This window comes from Oncorhynchus nerka, linkage group LG27 (assembly GCF_034236695.1).
Source record: "Oncorhynchus nerka isolate Pitt River linkage group LG27, Oner_Uvic_2.0, whole genome shotgun sequence".
Taxonomy (NCBI): Eukaryota; Metazoa; Chordata; class Actinopteri; order Salmoniformes; family Salmonidae; genus Oncorhynchus; species Oncorhynchus nerka.
Genome location: NC_088422.1, coordinates 28,723,903 through 28,748,359, shown reverse-complemented (window position 1 = coordinate 28,748,359; position 24,457 = coordinate 28,723,903). Strand labels below are relative to the sequence as shown.

The 24,457-nt window shown below is 41.9% G+C and overlaps 1 protein-coding gene across 1 annotated transcript in view; it reads left to right on the top strand.

The window, feature by feature from the left end:
• Positions 1 to 24,457, top strand: part of LOC115111533 (transmembrane protein 132C-like) — a 211,391-nt gene that overhangs the window by 133,508 nt on the left and 53,426 nt on the right. The window contains exon 4 of the mRNA XM_029637679.2: positions 18,346 to 18,532. Coding sequence (XP_029493539.1) covers positions 18,346 to 18,532 — 187 coding nt within the window. The remainder of the gene's footprint in view (positions 1 to 18,345; positions 18,533 to 24,457) is intronic.

Sequence of the window (24,457 nt, the reverse complement as noted above, 5' to 3'; positions counted from 1 at the left end):
TGAAATGAAATTCCCCCACAGCTTAGTGAAATTTTATCTGGGCTTCACTGGCTATTACCACCGCAGTTCCTTCTCGTCCTATTTCCTACACCCACCCTTCTCACCTTCCTGGTCCCTGGTAGTTGTAGTTTGACTAAAAGGGCTTTGTAAGTTAAACTGATTCTATCCTTCTGATGTATTATCATTGTCAAGGCTAACCAAATTGCAGCCACATTTGAAAAGAGTTGGCCAAAGTAGAAAAACAAAGCCGGCTGCTTTCTGTATTCATGCAGGATGTTTGAGGAAATATACACAGTAGCTATGACTCCTAGTCCATAAGCTTATAAGGATATATGTTTGACCAATTTTTGTTACATTTTCCCTTTTTCCGAAAATTTGCACTGTATATTGTAATTTAATATTTTCTATCATTGCAGCTGAGAACAGTGTGTGCATGTTTTACAGACTGTTTTGAGCACAGCACAAGTCTTCTTCGTAGCACACACAGGTGTATACTGGACTGGTGCTTTTCACATGTGACTTCCATGGATTTAATTTGCTGAGATAAGGAAATAGAAAATGACAGTTGTGCTAGCACTTCACTTCTGCTGGAGTTGTTTGCATATTTATGACTGCCGGTAGCTTTGCTCAGAGACAAGCCAGATGACTCTGAAGCACAGAATCAGTCAGCAAGCAGGTGAATGACAGTAGTGAGTAATTGGCAGTTAGCGTATTGCATAATTTATGTGAAATAAAATTACCTTTTTAGCCACAGGTTATACAATACATCCAGGAATTCATAAAAACGTGGTCTACACAATTTCTGAGCACTTTTTATAGTCTCTGTATTAGTCATATAATATAATTCCCATAATGCCTGTATCCTATCTTCAAATATTTTGGATTTATAAAAATGTAGTAAAGCAAGGTGATGTTTGTGAACTATTGATTCCTGATCGAATATGACAGGTTATCTTGCATGTGTGAGGAGCCCTCCTCTCAGAATAAATACGTTACTCTGTGTGTGTGTGTGTGTGTGTTTGATGCAGAGGGCTGATATATCACTGTTCCACCCGGATGAGCATGGGAACAGCAGACATTTCAGGGTAGTGTTTTCTAGCACCACTGGAGCCCTAAATTTGATTATTTTTTGAATTCACAAGTGCTGTGGAGTTTGCAAGAGGCCCCCTTCAAAGCCTTCCTGTAGTGTGATGTAGTATAGTGTGGTGCTTCTATTCTACTAACTGTGTGCAGGATATGTCCATCATCACATCTCACACTGGCCTCTGACACCTCATTTCCCCATCTCTTACAGACTGTGTGGTGCTATGTGTGGTTGCATCCTGGCTTCTCAATGTCCAGTTAGCTATGTAGTTTTACACATTCATGAAAAATTCCACCCCACACACACACACACACACACACACACACACACACACACACATACCTATGATGGTTGCGTAGCAGTGTAAGCCCCAGCGGTGTAAGGGAGAAAACACAGAAGCACCTATCACATCTCTCAGAGATTAAATGACAGTGTCACAGTGAAACATTGGCTCTGATAATAGGACAATAGAGCCAGTTTCAATGATGGTCTTTCTCTAGAGAGGACTGCAAGAAATGAATTACCTCAGGAAGGACAGTTTTATTTGTTCAATCAGTTTATTCTTGGTGACATTTAAATCTTTATTTCTTTAGACTCCTTGGGGCTTAAACACTCAATAGCTAGCCTCCTCTTACCAAGATAGGCTTTTGTTAGCTGTGTGTGACTGAAATCGCTCAGGTATCTCAAATGTGAGTTTCAGACCATATCAGAAGTACCAGAACAATACACCATGAACCACATACTGTTGTTTGTAAAGGACTTGTTTTTAGCATGAAATGAGTACCTGTATCATTGTGAATAGCAGAATGTTGTTTTAATATATGTGATGGCTGGGTCTTATCAACATGTTTATTTCACCCCTGCTGGTAATGCTTTGTTGTAGTGATTGAGAGAATGAGAGGTTTGAGATGGCCTGTCCTGTGTGTAGCCTGTCTCCTCTCCTCTCCATGCCAGAGTGAGGACTCTCAGTTTTGTCAGCTCTCTCTCCAGCTTCCCATCTCATCTCAGCCAGCCTGCCAGCTGCTCTTTCCTCAGTCCTCCACAGCCCTTATCTAGCTCTTCCCAAACGTGTCTCTGTGGTGCTGTTGGCTTGCCGGCCTGTCTGTGTGACCTGGCTCAGACATGGCCCCGCCTCAGTAGAACAACACAGCCAGTTTACAAGTGATTATCAGCCCAGCCGTATGGAACACATCCAAAGGCCTTTGGTGTAAATTAAGTAGAGTCCATGCTGGAAGTCTGAGAGACTGTCTGTCCCAGGGTCTGGAGGGAGGGAGCTGGTCCCCCTGTGATGCCTGTGATTAACTTTGCAAAATGGCGCCGACAGAGATGGCCACCTTGCTTCGAGTCTTTAGGAAACTATACAGTATTTTGTTATTTTATGTATTATGTCTTACATTGTTACCCCAGGAAATCTTAAGTCTTATTACATACAGCCGGGAAGAACTATTGGATATAAGAGCAACGTCAACTTACCAACATTATGACCAGGAATACGACTTTCCCAAAGGGGATTCTCTGTTTGGACCACCAACCAGGACAATGGATCTAATTCCAGAAGCTGACCCAAAACAACGGTGGGGCAGACAGAGTGGCCTCCTGGTCAGACGTAGACATCGCCCACTGCTTCCAAGTATACTACTCACCAATGTCCAGTCTCTTGACAACAAGGTAGACAAAATTCGAGCAAGGGTTGCCCTCCAGAGAGAATCAGAGATTGTAACATTCTCTATTTCATGGAAACATGGCTCTCTCGGGATATGTTTTCGGAATCGGTTCAGCCACCGGGCCTCTCCATGCATCGCGCCAACAGAGATAAACAACTTTCTGGGAAGAGGAAGGGCGGGGGTGTATGCGTCATGATTAACGACTCATGGTGTAATTATAACAACATACAGGAACTCAAGTCATTCTGCTCACCAAACCTAGAATTCCTTACAATCAACTGAGGGCCATATAACCTCCCAAGAGAATTCTTGTCAGTTATTGTCACAGCTGTGTACATTCCCCCTCAAGCAGACACCACGACGGCCCTCAAGAACTTCACTGGACTCCATGTAAACTGGAAACCATATACCATGAGGCTGCATTTATTGTAGCTGGGGATTTTAAGAAAGCAAATTTGAGAATAAGGCTACCTAAATTCTATCAGCATATTGATTGCAGTACTAGCGGGGGTAATACACTCGATCACTGCTATTTTAACTTCCGCAGTGCATACAATGCCCTCCCCTGCCCTCCTTTCGGCAAATCAGACCACGACGCCATCTTGCTCCTACCGTCTTATAGGCAGAAACTCAAACAGGATGTACCAGTGACTAGAAACATTCAACGCTGGTCTGACCAATCGGAATCCAATATTTTTTTGATCACGCAGACTGGGATATGTTCTGGTCAGCCTCAGAGAACAACATCAATCTATACGCTGACTTGGTGAGTGAGTTTATAAGGAAGTGCATTGGAGATGTTGTACCCACTGTGATTACTAAAACCTACCCTAACCAGAAACCGTGGATGGATGGCAGCATTCGCGCAAAACTGAAATCGCAAACTACCGCATTTAACCTTGGAAAGAGGTTTGGGAATATGGCTGAATATAAACAGTGCAGTTATTCTCTCCGCAAGGCAATCAAACAAACAGAATGCCGGTACAGGGACAGAGTGGAGTTGCAATTCAAAGGCTCAGACACGTATGTGGCAGGGTCTACAGGAAATCATGGACTGCAAAAAGAAAACCAGCCTAGTCACGGACACCGACGTCACGCTTCCAGACAAAGTAAACACCTTCTTTGCCCGCTTTGAGGATAACAAAGTGCCACCGTCGCAGCCCGCTAACAAGGACTGCGCCCCCTCCCATCTCCTTCTCTGTGGCCTACGTGAGTAAAACATTTAAACATGTTAACCCTCGCAAGGCTGCTGGCCCAGACGGCATCCCTAGCCGCGTCCTCAGAGCATGCACAGACCAGCTGGCTGGTGTGTTTACGGACATATTTAAGTTCCTCGGCGTACACATCACAGACAAACTCAAATGGTCCACCCACACAGACAGTGTGGTGAAGAAGGCGCAACAGAGCCTCTTCAACCTCAGGAGGCTGAAGAAATTTGTCTTGTCACCCAAAACCCTGACAAACTTTTACAGGTGCACAATCAAGAGCATCCTGCCGGGCTGTATCACAGCCTGGTACGGCAACGGTACCGCCCTCAACCGCAAGGCTCTACAGAGGGTGGTGCGGTCTGCACAACGCATCAGCGGGGTCAAACTACCTGCCCTCCATGACACCTACAGCACCCGATGTCACAGGAAGGCGAAAAAGATCATCAAGGACAACAACCACCCGAGCCACTGCCTGTTCACACGGCTACCATCCAGAAGGCGAGGTCGGTACAAGTGCATCAAAGCTGGGACCGAAAACTGAAAAACAGCTTCTATCTCATGGCCATCAGACTGCTAAACAGACGACATTGAGACCTAATCACTGGCCACTTTAATAAACGGATCACTAGTCATTTTAAACAATGCCACTTTAAATAATGCCACTTTAATAATGTTTACATATCTTACATTACTCATATCGTATGTATATACTGCATTTTATAACATCTATTACACCTTGCCTATGCCGCTCGGCCATCGCTTATCCATATATTTATATGTACATAATCTGTCACCTCTTTTGATTTGTGTGTATTAGGTAGTTGTTGGGGAATTGTTAGTTTACTTGTTAGATATTACTGCACTGTCGGAACTAGAAGCACAAGCATTTCACTACACTCACATTAACATCTGCTGACCCTGTGTATGTGACCAATAAAATTTGATTTGATTTTGATTTGATAACAGACAGAAGCTGAGGAAAAATCCTAGATGGATCTCTCTTCGTGTATCTTTAATTCATTAGGACATTGGACCAGTATCTCTCACAAATGTTTACTACTTTGTATTATTTATTTGTTCATATTTTTATAAAATGTACTGTTCTGTTGAGGAATTCTTGCAAGTAGACTTTTTCACTGGACACATACCTTGTATCCTGTGCACGTGACAAATCAACTTTGATTTGATTTGACATGGATCAAGTGCAACAGTAGCAACACATCAGCTGAGCCTGGACTGTAACAATGGAACTGTACATGCAGTGTTACAGCAAGCCATCTATTGATAAATAGAAAGTAAATAGAAGATAAAAATAGTATTTTCAGCCTTCCTCTCCTGCCCCGACCATCCATGAGAACTAGTGGTTTATTGGCCAAATGAAGGTACAGTATCTCCTTTACCAGTAATTGTTTTTTTTAGCAAATCTCTGTTTTAAATGGCATGTCATAGAAGTGTCCAGACACTTTTTTTGTTTCTATTTCACTTGGTTTTGAGAAACTTACCCCACCAGCAATATATGTGTGTGCTTTCTCATTTCTCATATCACCACAATTGGAACGAGAAAGATGCGCATGCTGGCACATGGAAAAACAACACTCGACTCCAACGAAGTGGAATTCGACGTTGTGGATAAAGTTCGGAATTACACATTTTCATGTGTACAACATCTAAAGACCTGCATCACTATACTGAGAGCTTTGCCGTTTCTAAAAGGATGTATTTGGGTGTTTTTGGAGCTTTTGTTAATGTTTTTCCGTAGCCCCCATACTGCAGAACAAGCAATGAGGAAGTCTATTGCTGGTGGGGTAAGTGAAAACCAAGTGAAATCGCATAAAAAGTGTCTGGACACTTCTGTAACATTTACATCTGAAAAGAGATTTGGTCAAAAAAAGTGAACTTGTCCTTTAAGTGTACTTTATTTAATTAAATGCATCGCATTCTGACAGCTTACATGGTCTGTCGATTATTAGCACATAACACACGCATGCACACACACACGGACACTTTCACGCTATATTTGAACTATATAGCGACGTTCCTATTCAGTGACTCACAGTGAGTGTTACTATGGTGTAAACTAATGTTTTTTCAGGCTTATCTACCCTCACCTGCATGGTAGACCTCCCCCACCAGTCTGTCCAGTGTTAATATCCACTGACAAGCTGCTCACCAGGACTCATTTCACAGTAGCTGTTGCCATTTGTTTCCACTGCTCGTATGAACAAGGTGGTGTCATCAAAGTCAAAGGGCCAAAATAATATGTAGCTATATGAATCTCTTTTCCTCAATATTTCCTCTTTCTTCAATCTCTTCTCCTCCCATATCCTCCCCTCTCCTATCTTATCTATTTTTCTACGGGCTTCATTACTCAAAGATGTTTCTCTCTGCTCTTTTTATTGTAGTCTGATTGTTTTGATTGACAAAATTGCTAAATGTCTGTGTGTTAATGATAAGCTCAGAGAACAAAGAAAACTGTCATCTGGCATGATATCTTCCTGATATCTCAGAAGCTGGCGTGCTACTGTATATTCAAAGGAAAATGAAACCTCGTAAAGTCCCTAATTTTCACAGCCACCTTTGATATGCCATAGGGAGGGCAATATTTGACATCTCTATATCAAAAACCTGAAATCATCTTCTGTTCCTGTGCAGAATAATTTGCGGAGAGAATTATACATTTTTTATTCTTTCAGTGTTTAAGTTCACCTTTTTGGAACCTTTTTTTCTAAAAGTGTAGCTTGCCATATCCTGCTGCTCCTCAGTCACTTTTATTAGTTTGACTTTACTTCAGTGGTCACCAACCGGTCGATTGCATTGACCCACTTTTTTTCTTGCACTGGCTCTATGTATACTGTTATTGATATTCCATTCACCCAGCTCAATATAACATTGACAGGTTTAGGCTACTACATGATACTCAAATTTCCCTGCACCCATCATGAGGTTGCCTCAACCTAGCCTATGATTGAAAGTTTTCAACACAGGTGCACAGGTAGAGAGAATTTTGAGTAATCAAGGTGACAGACAGTGACACATTCAATACTGCCTTGAAAACTCTTGCCTGCATCTAGCTGATCTAGGGTGAAAACAAATGTGAGTTTCTATTGGACAAAGTAAGGTATGTTTATCCCTGTTTCCTTCCGTTTGCATCTGTTTTAAGAAATGTTTTTCAACAGCATCGGTGGAATGAATACACCTCTGATCACACGCAAACAGTTCACTTCCATAGCGGCCACATAAAAACAGCATGATCATTTCTCATTGTATATATAATTCCTTCTTGCAACTATCTACACACTCTCCTCCCTTCGGTTGTGGACTTCAGTGCACAACACATCAGCTGTCTGTGACCAGGCAAAAATACTTTTCCAAGCCAAACCTACATATCATGACTGCTAACCGCTAAACACAGCCTACATCGTTGTCACATCATAGTCAACTAGAACAACTACAACTAGCGTTAGTAAACCCGCTGCAATCATGCAGTACAGTCAGAAAGCAGTTACACCAACGGACCACGGTGTTAATAAATGAATTAAACCAAAAGCTTACCTTGATTTAGAAGAGTTCCAGTGTTGGTTCTATAGCCAGCTAGCTAACATAGCATCCCTCTCCGTTTGAGCCAGGTGTTTAAGTAGGCTAAACTAGCTAGCTGCATTTGCTTGCTAAGGGCAAGTAAAAAATAAAAATATAGCTACTTAAATATCTTTCTCCTTAATTTTGGTAGAAATGTATTTGTTGAAATCTATTGTTTTTCTCTCTCTTTGAGTTAACTAGTCACCATATTTTATGATCTGCAGTGCTAGCTAGCTGTAGCGTATGCTTTCAGTACTAGATTCATTCAGAGATCCTTTGAGTGGACATGTCAGTGCATGTTGCAAAAACTCTAGGTTGGAGGACGTCCTCCGAGAGGTTCTCATAATTACTGTGTAAGTCTATGGAAGGGGGTGAGAATCATGAGCCTCCTAAGTTTTGCATTGAATTCAATGTACGCAGAAGAGGACAGAAGCAAGCCATTCTCTGGCTACACCATGGTGTTACCCTACAAAGTGTTGCTGAAGGTACTGTAGACCTTCGTTGCAAAACTGTGTTTTAATCTGAAAAGGATAACTTTAATGGTTCACTATTTAGATTGTTATGGAATTCACTGAGGAGGATGGTCCTCCCCTTCCTCCTCTGAGGAGCCTCAACTGACTCACACAGACACTTTCATACTCTTCACAAAAGCCGGCCAGCTCGATTCGGTCTTAAGTAGCAACATTTAAATGGTTTTTTTTTTACATTGGATTAAAGTACAGACTCCGAGCAAGAAAATTGTATATCATACACTACAGTTAAGGAACAATGGGAAAGTAATTCTGCTTTGAAATCTGATAAACTTGTAACCCCACTTTTGAGAAAATGGCCCTTGAGTGTTTTGGTACACCTACTTGGACAGCTTTTCTTTGTCTACACCCATTCAGCATTGTTCATACTTAGGCCTTAGCCCCATCCATCTCTTTAAGTATTCGCATGTGAAGCCATGTACTAAACAACCGAAGATGTCAAGACTAAAGGCTGGTTTATATTACATCTATTGACAGTTGATGGAGTGACAACATGAACATTCTATTGTCATCTGACATCAAACTTGTCATTGTGAAGTACACACAAAAATTACAGGCTGCATGACATTAGCAGCCTGGTTGTCCAAAATTGCATAACTGGAGAATTTTAACACCAATAAACCCACCCGTTTAAAAAATGAATTTAGTATATGTCAATCTAGCACACCAGGCAACTAAAAGCAACTTTATAAACAGCTTGTTAGATGGCTAGCCAGTTCAAATAATGACCATATCATATAGCTGACAACGTCTTCACTAGCTCATTTGTATTCATTATTACAGGAAAATAAACTCAAAACAAGATAATTATTTACAAGTTAATGGTGAGCCAATCACAGAAAATAGCTTACGGTTGTGAGTATGATGAAATAATAACAGGGAATTCTACCAGAGCATTTTAGAACTTGGATACTGGCTCGTGGGTCTAACGTTATATCCTAATTTGACTTTGGTGCAGGTCATGTTGTTCTTCACATTACCATCTCATTACCATTACTACCCGGCATGAAATTGCAAGTAGTTAACCAACCAGGTTCATTGTTAGCTGGCTCTGAGATACGAATAATAGTTATTCACAGATCATACACGTAATGTTAGCTAGCAAAACAACCAGCTTATGTTAGCTAGCTAGCTAACATTATGTTTTAACTTGCAAAGATAACTTTCGGACAAAATTAGAAATGTATAATATGTGAAAATTTAGCTTGCTAGACTCTTTTACCCGTATACGTGGATGAACGCTTCGCTCTCCCTGTCACGGATGCCATGTGTTACGAATCCCTTTTGGCCCGACAGTCTAGGGGGGGGTGGGGTGGTAATGAGACCCGTAACAACTCAGGCAAATTATAATAGTGACAAAGTAAAAGTGTGAACAAAATAAAATCTACCGTCAAACTCAGGTTTATTTGAAAAACACACGGTAATGGGGAGGGGGGCAGGAAAAGGGGCTGAGCTGGACCCAAGGAAAGAAACAATAAGTATTCAAAAACACCCCTAAGCTAGACTAGCCTATTTTAACAGCTTACCAAAAATACAGTGGGTGGTCCGCCCAGTTCTAACTAGTGTATTCAACAAAGTCTACCTACGGGTAGTGTATGCCCATGGGCGATTTGTCTTGGTTTCCCCTTTTCCCACCAGCAAACAAACACCATAACCAAAAACAATACTCACATGTGAGGACAAAGTGCTATGGAGGTGCTCAAACAAAAGAGAGGTTAATACACAAAGAGAGAGTGAAACACAGAGCCCTACAGACATGGCATTAACAGAGAGATTGAGCTCTAGAGCAAACAACTGACAGGGTTTTTAAACCAAGGGAAAGGAACTGTGATAGGGTAGGAAACAGGAGGAGGTGTGTCTTCTGATTGATGATTGGATTGGTGACTGATTGGGGAGTGATGATTTTCACCTGTGAGGGGAGAAGGAGAGAAAAGAACACATGATACACACACACACAGGATACACACACAGGATACTGGTATCCGTAACACCATGGTTGCCCTTAGTTTGAAGTTGTAATCCGGAGACAGGTGTTTTATACAACAGCCTTCTGTGTGTTCTCATTTAGACTCCCTCTACATATTTGCAATCAAAGCCATTTTCCCAATATCCTGAGCTATATATATCCTAATTACACCGGGCATTCCACTGATTTCAAAACTTAGTACTCCAGAAAGTGCAGAGCAACACTTGCAGATCTACTACATGATATCTTTAAAGAAAAAGCAGCGTTAGAAAGGATTACCTACACATACTGACCAGCTCATGTCATAGACAGAAAGAAGTGTGCTACATGGCAGACCATTCCAAACTAATCTCTCGGCATGTCCAGTTCACACAATATCTCAGACAATCATGGCTAGCGGTAAGGTTCCGGTCTTTTCCTAGGTTAAATCAACTAGGCTCCAGTGATGGAAAAAGTACCCAATTGTCATACTTGAGTAAAAGTAAAGATACCTTAATTAAAATGACTAAAGTAAAAGTGAGTCACCCACCATTAAAATACTACTTGAGTAAAAGTCTAAAAGCAGTTGCTTTTAAATGTACTTAATCTTGAAACAACCCCTCCCGGATCCGGGAGAATTGTCTTCAACTACACTAATTAGCATAACGCAACGGACAAAACATCTTACTAGAAAATATTCATAATCATGAAATCACAAGTGAAATATAGTGAAACACAGCTTAGCCTTTTGTTAATCACCCTGTCATCTCAGATTTTGAAATGATGCTTTACAGCCAAAGCAAGACAAGCATTTGGGTAAGTTTATCGATAGCCTAGCATAGCATTATGTCCAACTAGCAGCATGCAGCTTGGTCACGAAAATCAGAAAAGCAATCAAATTCAATCGTTTACCTTTGATGAGCTTCAGATGTTTTCACCGACGAGACTCCCAGTTAGACAGCAAATTTTCATTTTGTTCCATAAAGATTATTTTTATAGCTGAAACTCTGAGAGCCACCAGCTGACCACTGACGCAATGTTGTCGTTCACGCTCATTTTTCAAAATAAATCCTGAAACTATGTCTTGTGACTGTAGACACATTAGGGAAGCCATAGAAAAAGGAATCTGGTTGATATCCCTTTCAATGCTCAATAGGGAGGCATAGGAACGCAGAGGTTTCAAAATAAGAGTCACTTCCTGATTGGATATTTCTCAGGCTTTCGCCTGCAATATCAGTTCTGTTATACTCACAGACAATATTTTTACAGTTTTGGAAACTTTAGTGTTGAGTGTTTTCTATCCTAAGCTGTCAATTATATGCATATTCTAGCATCTTGTCCTGAGAAATAGCCCGTTTACTTTGGGAACGTTATTTTTCCAAAAATGAAAATACTGCCCCCTAGTCTCAAGAGGTTATTAAGTATCAAAAGTAAATGTAAATCGCTAAAATATACTTTATCAAAAGTAAAAGCATAAATAATTTTGCATTCCTTATATTAAGCAAACTAGACGGCACAATTACATTTAAAAAAAAACATTTTTTTTACTGATAGCCAGGGGCACATTTCAACACTCAGACTTCATTGACATCAGAAGTGTTTGTGTTTAGTGAGTCTGCCAGATCAGAGACAGTAGGGATGACCGGGGATGTTCTCTTGATAAGTGTGTGAATTAGACAATTTCCTGTCCTGCCAATAATTCAAAATGTAACTAGTACTTTTGGGTGTCAGGGAAAATGTAAGGGGTAAAAAGTAAGTTAAATTCTTTAGGAATGTAGTGGAGTAAAAGTAAAAGTTGCAAAAAATAAATACTAAAGTATAGATACCACAAAAAACATTTACATTACATTTACATTTACATTTAAGTCATTTAGCAGACGCTCTTAACCAGAGCGACTTACAAATTGGTGCTTTCACCTTATGACATCCAGTGGAACAGCCACTTTACAATAGTGCATCTAGATCTTTTAAGGGGGGGGTGAGAAGGATTACTTTATCCTATCCTAGGTATTCCTTAAAGAGGTGGGGTTTCAGGTGTCTCCGGAAGGTGGTGATTGACTCCGCTGTCCTGGCGTCTTGAGGGAGTTTGTTCCACCATTGGGGGGCCAGAGCAGCGAACAGTTTTGACTGGGCTGAGCGGGAACTGTACTTCCTCAGTGGTAGGGAGGCGAGCAGGCCAGAGGTGGATGAACGCAGTGCCCTTGTTTGGGTGTAGGGCCTGATCAGAGCCTGGAGGTACTGAGGTGCCGTTCCCCTCACAGCTCCGTAGGCAAGCACCATGGTCTTGTAGCGGATGCGAGCTTCAACTGGAAGCCAGTGGAGAGAGCGGAGGAGCGGGGTGACGTGAGAGAACTTGGGAAGGTTGAACACCAGACGGGCTGCGGCGTTCTGGATGAGTTGTAGGGGTTTAATGGCACAGGCAGGGAGCCCAGCCAACAGCGAGTTGCAGTAATCCAGACATTACATTTACATTTAAGTCATTTAGCAGACGCTCTTATCCAGAGCGACTTACAAATTGGTGCGTTCACCTTAAGACATCCAGTGGAACAGCCACTTTACAATAGTGCATCTAAATCTTTTAAGGGGGGGGGGGGATGACAAGTGCCTGGATTAGGACCTGCGCCGCTTCCTGTGTGAGGCAGGGTCGTACTCTGCGGATGTTGTAGAGCATGAACCTACAGGAACGGGCCACCGCCTTGATGTTAGTTGAGAACGACAGGGTGTTGTCCAGGATCACGCCAAGGTTCTTAGCGCTCTGGGAGGAGGACACGATGGAGTTGTCAACCGTGATGGCGAGATCATGGAACGGGCAGTCCTTCCCCGGGAGGAAGAGCAGCTCCGTCTTGCCGAGGTTCAGCTTGAGGTGGTGATCCGTCATCCACACTGATATGTCTGCCAGACATGCAGAGATGCGATTCGCCATCTGGTCATCAGAGGGGGGAAAGGAGAAGATTAATTGTGTGTCGTCTGCATAGCAATGATAGGAGAGACCATGTGAGGTTATGACAGAGCCAAGTGACTTGGTGTATAGCGAGAATAGGAGAGGGCCTAGAACAGAGCCCTGGGGGACACCAGTGGTGAGAGCGCGTGGTGAGGAGACAGATTCTCGCCACGCCACCTGGTAGGAGCGACCTGTCAGGTAGGACGCAATCCAAGCGTGGGCCGCGCCGGAGATGCCCAACTCGGAGAGGGTGGAGAGGAGGATCTGATGGTTCACAGTATCGAAGGCAGCCGATAGGTCTAGAAGGATGAGAGCAGAGGAGAGAGAGTTAGCTTTAGCAGTGCGGAGTGTCTCCGTGATACAGAGAAGAGCAGTCTCAGTTGAATGACTAGTCTTGAAACCTGACTGATTTGGATCAAGAAGGTCATTCTGAGAGAGATAGCGGGAGAGCTGGCCAAGGACGGCACGTTCAAGAGTTTTGGAGAGAAAAGAAAGAAGGGATACTGGTCTGTAGTTGTTTATTTCGGAGGGATCGAGTGTAGGTTTTTTCAGAAGGGGTGCAACTCTCGCTCTCTTGAAGACGGGAGGGACGTAGACAGCGGTCAGGGATGAGTTGATGAGCGAGGTGAGGTAAGGGAGAAGGTCACCGGAGATGGTCTGGAGAAGAGAGGAGGGGATAGGGTCAAGCGGGCAGGTTGTTGGGCGGCCGGCCGTCACAAGACGCGAGATGTCATCTGGAGAGAGAGGGGAGAAAGAGGTCAGAGCACAGGGTAGGGCAGTGTGAGCAGAACCAGCGGTGTCGTTTGACTTAGCAAACGAGGATCGGATGTCGTCGACCTTCTTTTCAAAATGGTTGACGAAGTCATCTGCAGAGAGGGAGGAGGGGGGAGGAGGATTCAAGAGGGAGGAGAAGGTGGCAAAGAGCTTCCTAGGGTTAGAGGCAGATGCTTGGAATTTAGAGTGGTAGAAAGTGGCTTTAGCAGCAGAGACAGAGGAGGAAAATGTAGAGAGGAGGGAGTGAAAGGATGCCAGGTCCGCAGGGAGGCGAGTTTTCCTCCATTTCCGCTCGGCTGCCCGGAGCCCTGTTCTGTGAGCTCGCAATGAGTCGTCGAGCCACGGAGCGGGAGGGGAGGACCGAGCCGGCCTGGAGGATAGGGGACATAGAGAGTCAAAGGATGCAGAAAGGGAGGAGAGGAGGGTTGAGGAGGCAGAATCAGGAGATAGGTTGGAGAAGGTTTGAGCAGAGGGAAGAGATGATAGGATGGAAGAGGAGAGAGTAGCGGGGGAGAGAGAGCGAAGGTTGGGACGGCGCGATACCATCCGAGTAGGGGCAGTGTGGGAAGTGTTGGATGAGAGCGAGAGGGAAAAGGATACAAGGTAGTGGTCGGAGACTTGGAGGGGTGTTGCAATGAGGTTAGTGGAAAACTATTTAAGTAGTTCTTTAAAGTATTTTTACTTAAGTACTTTACACCACCGCTAGGCTCATAATTTAACAATTGTATCCATATTTACAGATAGCATAGAAGTTTGTTATTAAGTCACATGAAAGTTCACATGTTCCAGAAGGCATTTCTGCCAAAAATCACATTTTGATTTAAAAAAATTCAAATGCCTCTCCTGTGAAGTAGTGACATATGCCTAGTTTCCTGAAATGATTCACATATGCTGCTGCTACTCAGTTTATTATCTATCCTGATTTCCTAGTAACTTTTATCCAGGGCCAGCTCCAGAATGAATCAGTTGGATGGATTTTGTTAATGGGTCTGGGGAAGCATACAATTTATCCTACCATTTCTACCTATCTGCGTGCCAGTTCTGAATATTTTTATATGCGCATTTTCGTGGAAAAGTTTAATTTCAATAGTAATGTTTTCGTTTCTCAAAATTATTGTCATGTGGTTAATCATAAACATTTGAATAAAAATAATACAAATGTAAAAGTTCAAATTCAACTAATGCAAGAACACCAGCCTTTGCCATATGGACTCATTGATACACCATGATCCATTGGCAGCTATAGAAATTAGCGCATGGAACTCAAACACAGCCTTTTGGCCAATGCAGCAGTAGACCTATAACTTCAATTGTCAACTAAATAAAATGCATAGACCTAAAGCTGACAAATAAAATAAGAAAATAAGCTTCTTTTTTTAAATAGCTGTGGATTGTTTCAAATCACAAGTGCATAGGCCTATGCCTATTTGGGAAGCCAGAAATTTGGGCAGCGCGTGTGCCAATAGGCCTAATAGCTGATTATTGAGTTCCGGCTGTCATTGAAAAGCATCTCAAATGTGTGAAGATAATGTGTCTTGAGTATCATATAAAATGTTGAGACAAGAAGAAGGGGAGGGGCGTGTGGCGAAGATATGGGCATCTCTCTCCAGAATGCTTGCACTCAGCTCTCCAGAATGCTTGCACTCAGCTCTCCAGAATGCTTGCACTCAGCTCTCCAGAATGCTTGCACTCAGCTCTCCAGAATGCTTGCACTCAGCTCTCCAGAATGCTTGCACTCAGCTCTCCAGAATGTGCCTCACTGTCTCCCGCCAATTCTTGCACATTCATTGTTTCATTTGTGTGAATCTAATTGCCCTTAGATTGTTTATTTTGATCACATACAGAGACAGAGGGGTGCTGTGCTGTTTCGCTCTCTCGGATGCTTTATCTGAGATTGATGCGTCTCTGTTGGCGTGCGTCTCGGTCAAATAAATTATAAATATATTTCAATATTTTATTTGGGCGGGCAAGGAGGTACAGTAGGGCGGGCCACCCTTAACCCAGGTCCTGCTTTTACCCCTACCTACTATATATGTACTATACATATTACCTCATTTACCTCAACTACCTCGTACCCCTACACATTGACTCGGTACCGGTACACCTTGTAAATAACCTTGTTATTGTTATTTTACATTGTTACTATTTCATTTTTAACATTTTTTTAAAGACTTTTTAACTGCATTTTTGGGAAAGGGCTTGTGAGCATTTCAAAGTAAAGTCAACACCTGTTGTTTTCGACGCATGTGACAAATAACTTTTGATTTGATTTGAAATTGGCATCTGTTTTGTCTGTGGAGGAAGCAGTTATGTAAGGCAGTTTTCTGTCATGCCATTGCTCTGACAGCACAGCACAGCCCATCTCTCTCCACACTGATTGATACTCTGTTATGGAATGTGGCACAACTTATTTGGTTGTCATTTTAAATATTTCTACACACTTCTGCTTCATGGAGAAATTGGGTTGTTGTGCGCTCGGACGCAAAAAATCACTCATTCACTCTGAGTGAAAAAAAATATGTGAATGGGGAGTGAGTGTGAGCCTTACAAAAACCCAGGTTTCAGCAAATAAAACGCCTGATCTATTATTAATTGTTTTCCTGATTTCTTTTTTGGTGTATGCCTTTGACCCCTTTTTCTCCCCAATTTTGTGATATCCAATTGGTAGTTACAGTCTTGTCCCATTTCCGCAACTCCCGTACAGACTCGGGGGAGGCGAAGGTCGAGAGCCATACGTTCTCCGAAACACGACCCAGACAAGCCGCACTACTTCTTGACACACTGCTCGCTTAAACCGGAAGCCAGCCGCACCAATGTGTTGGAGGAAACACCGTACAACTGGCGACCAAAGTCAGCGTGCATGCGCCTGGCCCACTACAGGAATCGCTACAGTACGATGGGACAAGGACATCCCGGTCATCCCTAACTCTCCCCTAACCCGGACAGCGCTGGGCCAATTGTGTGCCGCCTCATGGGTCTCCCGGTCGCGGCCAGCTGCGACACAGCCTGGGATCGAACCTGGGTGTGTACTAACACCTCTAGCATTGGGATGCAGTGCTTTAGTCACTCGGGAGGCGTTTTCCTGTTTTCTGAGTCACATTCATAATCGAGAGCATTATATATTTGCTCAGATGTCTTTTCTCGAAGTACAATGCTTGTTGCTTGTTGTTCTTTGTTCATCACAACAATAAAAAAGGGACATTTATGCTGGAAAGGGTGCCATATGCACTGTAGACAAACTGGCGTCGTTGTCCAAGCAGCATAAAGAGAGCTTTAGAGAGAGTGCATATTTATCTCTTTCAATCTCTCTTTCTTTCTGGCAAGCCTCAAATGAAGGAGATGTTGTTTAGTGCCAGTGCGCTTCGGAGACACTGTGTGAAATGTATTGGCCCTGAGCCCTGCCATTTGACACACAAGACATGGCTAACAGATCTGGTGCCATTTCCATTCTCCTCCTGCTCCTGTGTAAAGCTGACCTTTGCTTCCTCCTGGCTATATTTAAACTCTGAGCACCGGAGACTGTCACTGGGAAATTATATTATGAATGCTCTCCATTTGTCTGCCCTGCCGTATATTCTCCTTGCATACAATTATATATATATTCATATTGTACTGTTGCAAACAAGGGCAGTGGTAAACACCCAAGCCTTCATGTCCAGAGCAGACACCTGTATTATTCTGTACGTAAATCTGAGAAGCTCCATTTAGTATGATATGTTACATTTCGTATGGTATGTATTAATTTGTGTAAGTCCATCACCCATTTTGTATGATATGTTTTGAATTACAATTTGTATTGTATGTTATGAATTTGCAAAACGTACAAGGTAGAAATTTACAAAACGTATGATATGTTACGAATTCTAGCTAGGTGGCTAACAGTAGCTAGCTTACTAACGTTAGCTAGGCTAGGGGTTAGTTAAGTTTATGTTTAAAAGTTAGGAGTTAGGATAAAGAGTTAATGTTAGGGTTAGGGGAAGGGTTAGCTAAAATAGTTCAAGTTATGGTTAGGGTTAGCTAACATGCTAAGTAGTTGCATAATAGCTAAAAAAGTAGTAAGTAGTTGAAAAGTTGCTAATTAGCTAAAATGCTAAAGTTGTCCGTGATGAGATTCAAACTCTCAGCATTTGGGTTGCTAGACGTTCATGTTAAACACCCATCCATCCACCCCGACCAACCATCCTACTTTTGTTTTTTCCTTAAGTAACCATCTGTCTTACGTAACCATATCAAACGTAACATATGTTAATTTTATGCTTATTATGTTATGTCTAATCTATGAGACCAGGCTGGAGCAGGGTAACAGTTATGTGGAGCTTCCCTCTGAGCTACAGACTCATATATTACTGTACAGAGCAACTGTGTAACTGTATGGGCAGTACACAGCATGTCAATACAGAGTTGTGAGAAATAGCTAACAGTGCATATCATACCAAGGACCAGAGAGTTGACCTTTTGTAGAAGCACAGTCTATAAAATGTCATGGTTTACAGACATTGATTTAGTCATTAGACGCCACTATTTTTAGTCATAGGAATATGTGTTGATAAAGCTTATGGAAACACCATTACTTTCTCATAAAATATTGATCCTCTCCCATCTCTCTCTTTGTCTGTGCTGCAGGTCAGATGTGGGTTTCCAGAGGGTCCTACAGGTGGATCTGGAGGTGGACAGCTTCCTGGGTCCACTGGGCAGCCGCTGGATCACGTGGCAGGTTGAGTACCCGGGCAGCCATGCCACCATACAGGAGGCAGAGACAGAGATCCGGCTTGCCCAGAAAGACCTGGGGGGCATTGTGCCCCTGGCTATGGTGAGTGGTGTCACTCAGTCAGTCAAAGTCACTACAACACATAGAGCAGATGGGCTGTGCCAGAGTTCTGAAATTCATTCAAAGTTCTATGGGTTACACAGTGTGTATCCTGCTGTTCAGAACAGTGACACCACTTCCCTTAACAGCATCTTATATTTACTTTTATACCGTAATGTGATTAAAATATATTGAACAAAAATATTATCGCAACATGAAACAATTTCAAAGATTTTTCTGAGTTATAGTTCATATAAGGACATCAGTCGATTGAAATAAATTCATTAGACCCTATCTAAATCTATGGATTTCACATAACTGGGCAGAGGTGCAGCCATGGGTGGGCCTTGGAGGGCATAGGCTCACCTACTGGGGAGCCAGGCACAGCCAATCAGAATGGTTTTTCCCCACCACTGGGCTTTATTACAGAGAGAAATACTCCTCAGCAGAAATACTCCCCATGGTTAAGCGTGTTCTGTGGTTGTGAGGCTGGTTGGACATACTGCCAAATTCCCTAAAACGACCTTGAACATTCCGTTCTTTGGCAACAGCTCTGGTGGAAATTGCTGCAGTCAACATGCCAATTGCACACTCCCCAAAAACTTGAGACATCTGTGGTATTGTGTTGTGACATTGTGTTGCCTTTTATAGTACCCAGCACAAGGTGCAACTGTGTAATGATCATGACGTTTAATCAGCTAAATGATATGCCACACCTGTCAGGTGGATGGCAAAGGAGAAAGGCTCACCAACAGGGATGTAAACAAATTTGTGCACAACATTTTTCAGAAATAAGGTGTTTGTGTCTATGTAACATTTCTGGGATCTTTATTTTCAGCTCATGAAACATAGGATCAACACTTTACATGTTGTGTTTATATTTTATTCAGTTTAGTTAAATACAAATGTAAGAAGAACAAAGACACATAATTTTTTAAAGATTAACAAAATATAGAATGCCATAGGATTACAATCATACTGTACACTATGATTTTGGCGTAATACATTTACTGTATAGTTATCGTACATTACAAAATCAATATTAGATCTGATATAACTACACTGATTTGCAGACCTGTAGCTCCAGTGTTTTGCCTGTGGAGTGTGTGTTTTGGCATGGAGGAGTGGGTACATGTGGCCCTCAGCAGGCCCTGTGTCTGGGGCCCAGAGGCTCTCTGTGGCCTGAGGCAAGGCCTGGAGGTGTGTGTCTCTCTTAGGTTGCTATACAGATGAGCCTCTGCTGGGCAGATTCATCAAAGCTACTCTATTTAACTTCACAGAACATCTCACCCCATTTGCCTTGGTTTTCTAAACAGAGTTAGATCCAGAAAAGCAACTTAAAGATGCCAGAGAGATCAATTACACCCACTTACAAGCATGACATGTTGCTTGCCAGTGTTGAGTTATGGGATTGTGATGCATCTGTAAGGGCTTCGTTTTGTGGTATGCTAAATGAATGAAGTGAGTGCACTGTCGGGACCTTCTTAAGGATCTGCCCCTTTTTTATTTTTTTTTGCCTAAAATGACATACCCAAATCTAACTGCCTCTAGCTCAGGCCCTGAAGCAAGGATATGCATATTCTTGGTACCATTTGAAAGGAAACACTTTGAAGTTTGTGAAAATGTGAAAGGAATGTAGGTGAATATAACACAATAGATCTAGTAAAAGACAATATAAAGAAAAAACCAACCGTTCTTTTGTATTTTTTTGTACCATCATCTTTGAAATGCAAGAGAAAGGCCATAATGTATTATTCCAGCCACGGTGCAATTCAGCAGTGTATGTGCAACGTTTTAGACTAATCCAATGGATCATTGTATTTCTGTTCAAAATGTTGTATCAAGACTGCCCAAATGTGCCTAATTTGCTTATTAATAACTTTTCATATTCAAAATTGTGCACTCTCCTCAAACAATAGCATGGTATTCTTTCACTGTAATAGCTATTGTAAATTCGACAGTGCAGTTAGATTAACAAGAATTTAAGCTTTCTAACCAATATCAGATATATCTATGTCCTGAAAATGTTTCTTGTTACTTACAACCTCATGCTAATCGCATTAGCCTGCGTTAGCTTAACCGTTATTTATAATATATATATATATATAATGTATAAATGGTTCCATATTAGTGGTGTAAGGCAGCCCCCATTTTTAAAAATGTATTAGGATCCCGTAAACTGTTGCTGAAGCAGCAGCTTCTCTTCCTGGTGTCAACAGACTCATGTCCCGGATAATTGATGCTATGTTTGCAGAGGTACAGTATATTATCCATATTTCCCTTTTCATATTACTTTTCTTCTGATGTGCCAACAAAAGGATAATTGCACCCACACTTTGCATTGACACAAATTGTATAGAGTATGTATCTTTCTCATATCAGTATTTCATACCGTCTCTGTGAGGGAGCTTTATGTGGGTACCAGAATGAGCATGATACCCACTTACGGCTCAGTCTTTTTTATTTGCAGATAACTTAGCTCATATTTTAGTATAGAGTATTTGCAAACTTATTAATGAGGGAATACTATTTGAGATGTTTTTGTAGCTGTCAGAAGTGCAGACTGACTTGGGATCTTTGTGAAGTACTGTACACTCCAAGCCTGGGGCGTTGCCAGAATTTTGGAGCCCCGTGAAATTCACAACTACCGGGCCCCTAACATAGAAATCAGAATGTTTCAGATTAAAATAACGTACTGAACAGTATGTGTTATTAAATGTACTAACTATAAGCTTCTGCTGCTCTATACTACAATTGTACAGATTCTAGTTTCCACCTTCATCCTTTGCCTATATTAATATTACTGCAAAACATTTTGGTTCCTAATGTTAACAAAAGCTGTCTGTGTCTTGAGATTTTTATGATGCTTTATTATAAATAACTACACAATTGGTGACATATTTTTAAATATATGGTAATGTAGTCAGTTTTAATGAAGAAATGACTAATGATCCACGTTTCAGATTTAAGAATGTATTACCAATTCTTATAAACAAGGCTAACCCTCTTCTGCCCTATGCATAATTCCTAAATAAATGCCTAAATAGCATACCCAAAATAAAAAATACATCCTGAACTATGTGGGGTGCAGGCATAAATGTGGTACCTACAGAGAACAAGCATCTGTGAATTTACAACTGTAGTGTCAAGACATTATGTGGGCATTCCTGAGTAAGTTCAACAGGGGATACACCATAGCAGAAAATACTCTGAAACAGTATTTTTCCCATCCCCGGGCAGGCTTGTGTAGAAAAGGTTAAGGCATTTGTCCTTGTGTTTGTTCCCTGTAAACAAAACTCAGAAGTTACCCTGCTCGAATAGCCCAGCGTCAAGCCTTCTTGTGAGCAAACTAATTTATAGTGCCTTTAAAGTTTAATTTTCTAGCTAACTGGTTTTCAATTGAAAGGATGGCATGGCTGTTCAACCTGTCTTGGCACATTGTAGATCTTAGATAGTTCTTTATACGTTTCGGCTTACTGAAGGCACGTTCACCCACAGCAAATGTTACAGACATTCGCAATTCAATGCACACCTCTCCAAAAATGCTCTGTACCTGCATCTTGTGGATGTCCTTTAGGATCTCTACAGGAGAAAGACCATCTGAAGAAGTGGCACCATATATCGTCTTTAATGTCACACTTCATTTTCAAATCCATCTGTGAGATCTTTGGAGTAATTCTTTCTCAATTTGTGGCAAGATACACACATTTGCTTTTCAGTCATTTTCCTAAATGTAAGTATTGATGAAAACTCCTTGCATATAGCTGCAATCGCATGTCCAAATGACTGATTATACCATCCAGAGCCACATAAAACACTGTGTTGCAAAATCCAGTGTCTGACTTCTGTTCATTTGCTATGTCATCTTCCGTCTCATCAGGGAAGCGTTTTCTTTATTTCTGGCGACTCCTCTGTTCACTGTGAAGCTGAGTAGTTACACCCATTTCATTTGCCACCATGGAGGCTTCTGCCAGCAGAGCGTCCCACTGATTACAAAGAGCCTGTATTTCTTCCTGTAGTGCCTTATTAATGTGAGCTGATTCAGTGTCCAGATAAATATTTCCTGACTGAAGAATTAGGCTTCTATTCTCAATACACTGCAAAACTTTTACCCAGAAAGTGAGCAGGAAGATTGCCTTGAAAGACATGAAGTAGCTTTTCAGACCTTTTGCCTCAGATTTGGCTTTGGTTGTCAGGCTGCAGGTAGCAAGAAGCATGTCTAGAGCCTTGATGATAGTCACCGGTCGGACCGCAGCAATACGTGCACTCCATCGCGTGTCTGAAAAGCGGTTAAGACTGCAGCCAGTCTTTTCCTTGAGAATGGCCCATCGCTCTGGGCTGGAACTGAACAGATTGTAAAGACGATTCCCACAGCCAAAAAGGTTGATACTTCTGGGCACGACTGAGCTGCATGTACACCCACAAGATTAAGAGTGTGGGAGGCACAAGGTGAGTATGTGTCCAGTGGATTATTTTGCAGTATGTGTGCTTGAACTTTCTTCATGACATATTTGCACCATTATCATAGCCTTGACCACGGCAATCTGCTATGTCAATACCATGCCCTTCCAATGCACTCAAAATCATTTCAGAAATGTCACTGCCTGACTTTCTAGCAAAGTCTTTAAATTCAAGAAAACATTCAATTATTTCCCAGTCACCTGTTCCCTGAACTTTATCTTTGTGTACATATCTCACCAATAATACATTTTGCTCAGTATGGGAAATGTCTGGCTTTGCATCACATATAACCGAGTAATAGATTGCATCTTCTCTTTCATAAAGTACTGCTTTCAAAACCCTTTGACCACATATTCCTATGAAGTCGTTTTGGCTCTCAGAGCTGAGGTAATGAGTCAGTCGTGCTCCTTTCTTTTTGTCTCTGACTTTCTGTAAGTGCACACGTAATAGCCGGTCATAATTTGACAACAGCTCAAGTAAACCTAGGTAAACTCCATTATGCACATCATCAAGATCATCAGATTATTATTAGATGCTAAGTACAGTGTCACATCCAAAATCCTTTCTAGAAGTGCTCTGTTTTTATACATTTCGGACTGGATTTGTTTCTGCAGCTGACCGTCTATACCTGTAGCTGTAGTTACGGTATGCTGCAGATTTTTCCATTTCCAGTAACAGTTCTTGTGAGACACACCATCCTCATGCTCTGGAAGTTTGTCATACATTCCTCCACCATTTCACGGATGATATCTTATAGCCATCCTTACCATTCAAAGAACTGGGTGATGGTTTACTTTGCTCATGATAAAAAAGAACACAAGGAATGCAATATAATGCCTTTACACTCTTAGTATAAATAAGCCAGTCTGCACCTTTTCTCTTCCACCTGCTGACTTACTGTACTGTAAATAGTTGGGTAATAGCTTGCCCTCTGAGTCTGGGGTCATGATTATATACAGTTCTGTCTCCTCACCACACCTGTTGGCCAGTCTGCACCTTTTCTCTTCCACCTGCTGACTTACTGTACTGTAAATAGTTGGGGAATGGCTTGCCTTCTGAGTCTGGGGGCATGATTATATACAGTTCTGTCTCCTCACCACACCTGTTGGCTAGTCTGCAAACAATAGCTTCTCTTTCATGGTCTTGTACTTTCTCTGGCCACAGTCCTGGATCATCTAAAAGCTCATTTTCTTCACTTTGAATCTGTCCAATCTCTTCCTTTCCCTTATTACTTGCTTGTTCAATCTCTTCTGTCACTCCTTCACTGGCACTACTGCTACTCTTTAACTCCTCTTCCTCCTTCCTGCTCTCCTCTGCATCAGAGTCTGTCTGACAGCTTCTGGCTGAAATTTTGCCAGCCTGGGGCTCTCTAGGCACTAGGAAGTGAGTAAACAAAGGGAATTGTAGGTTTAATGTTTGCTCCTACGAAGGTTACCATCCTAAAAATCTACCACTGAAAGAAAAAAC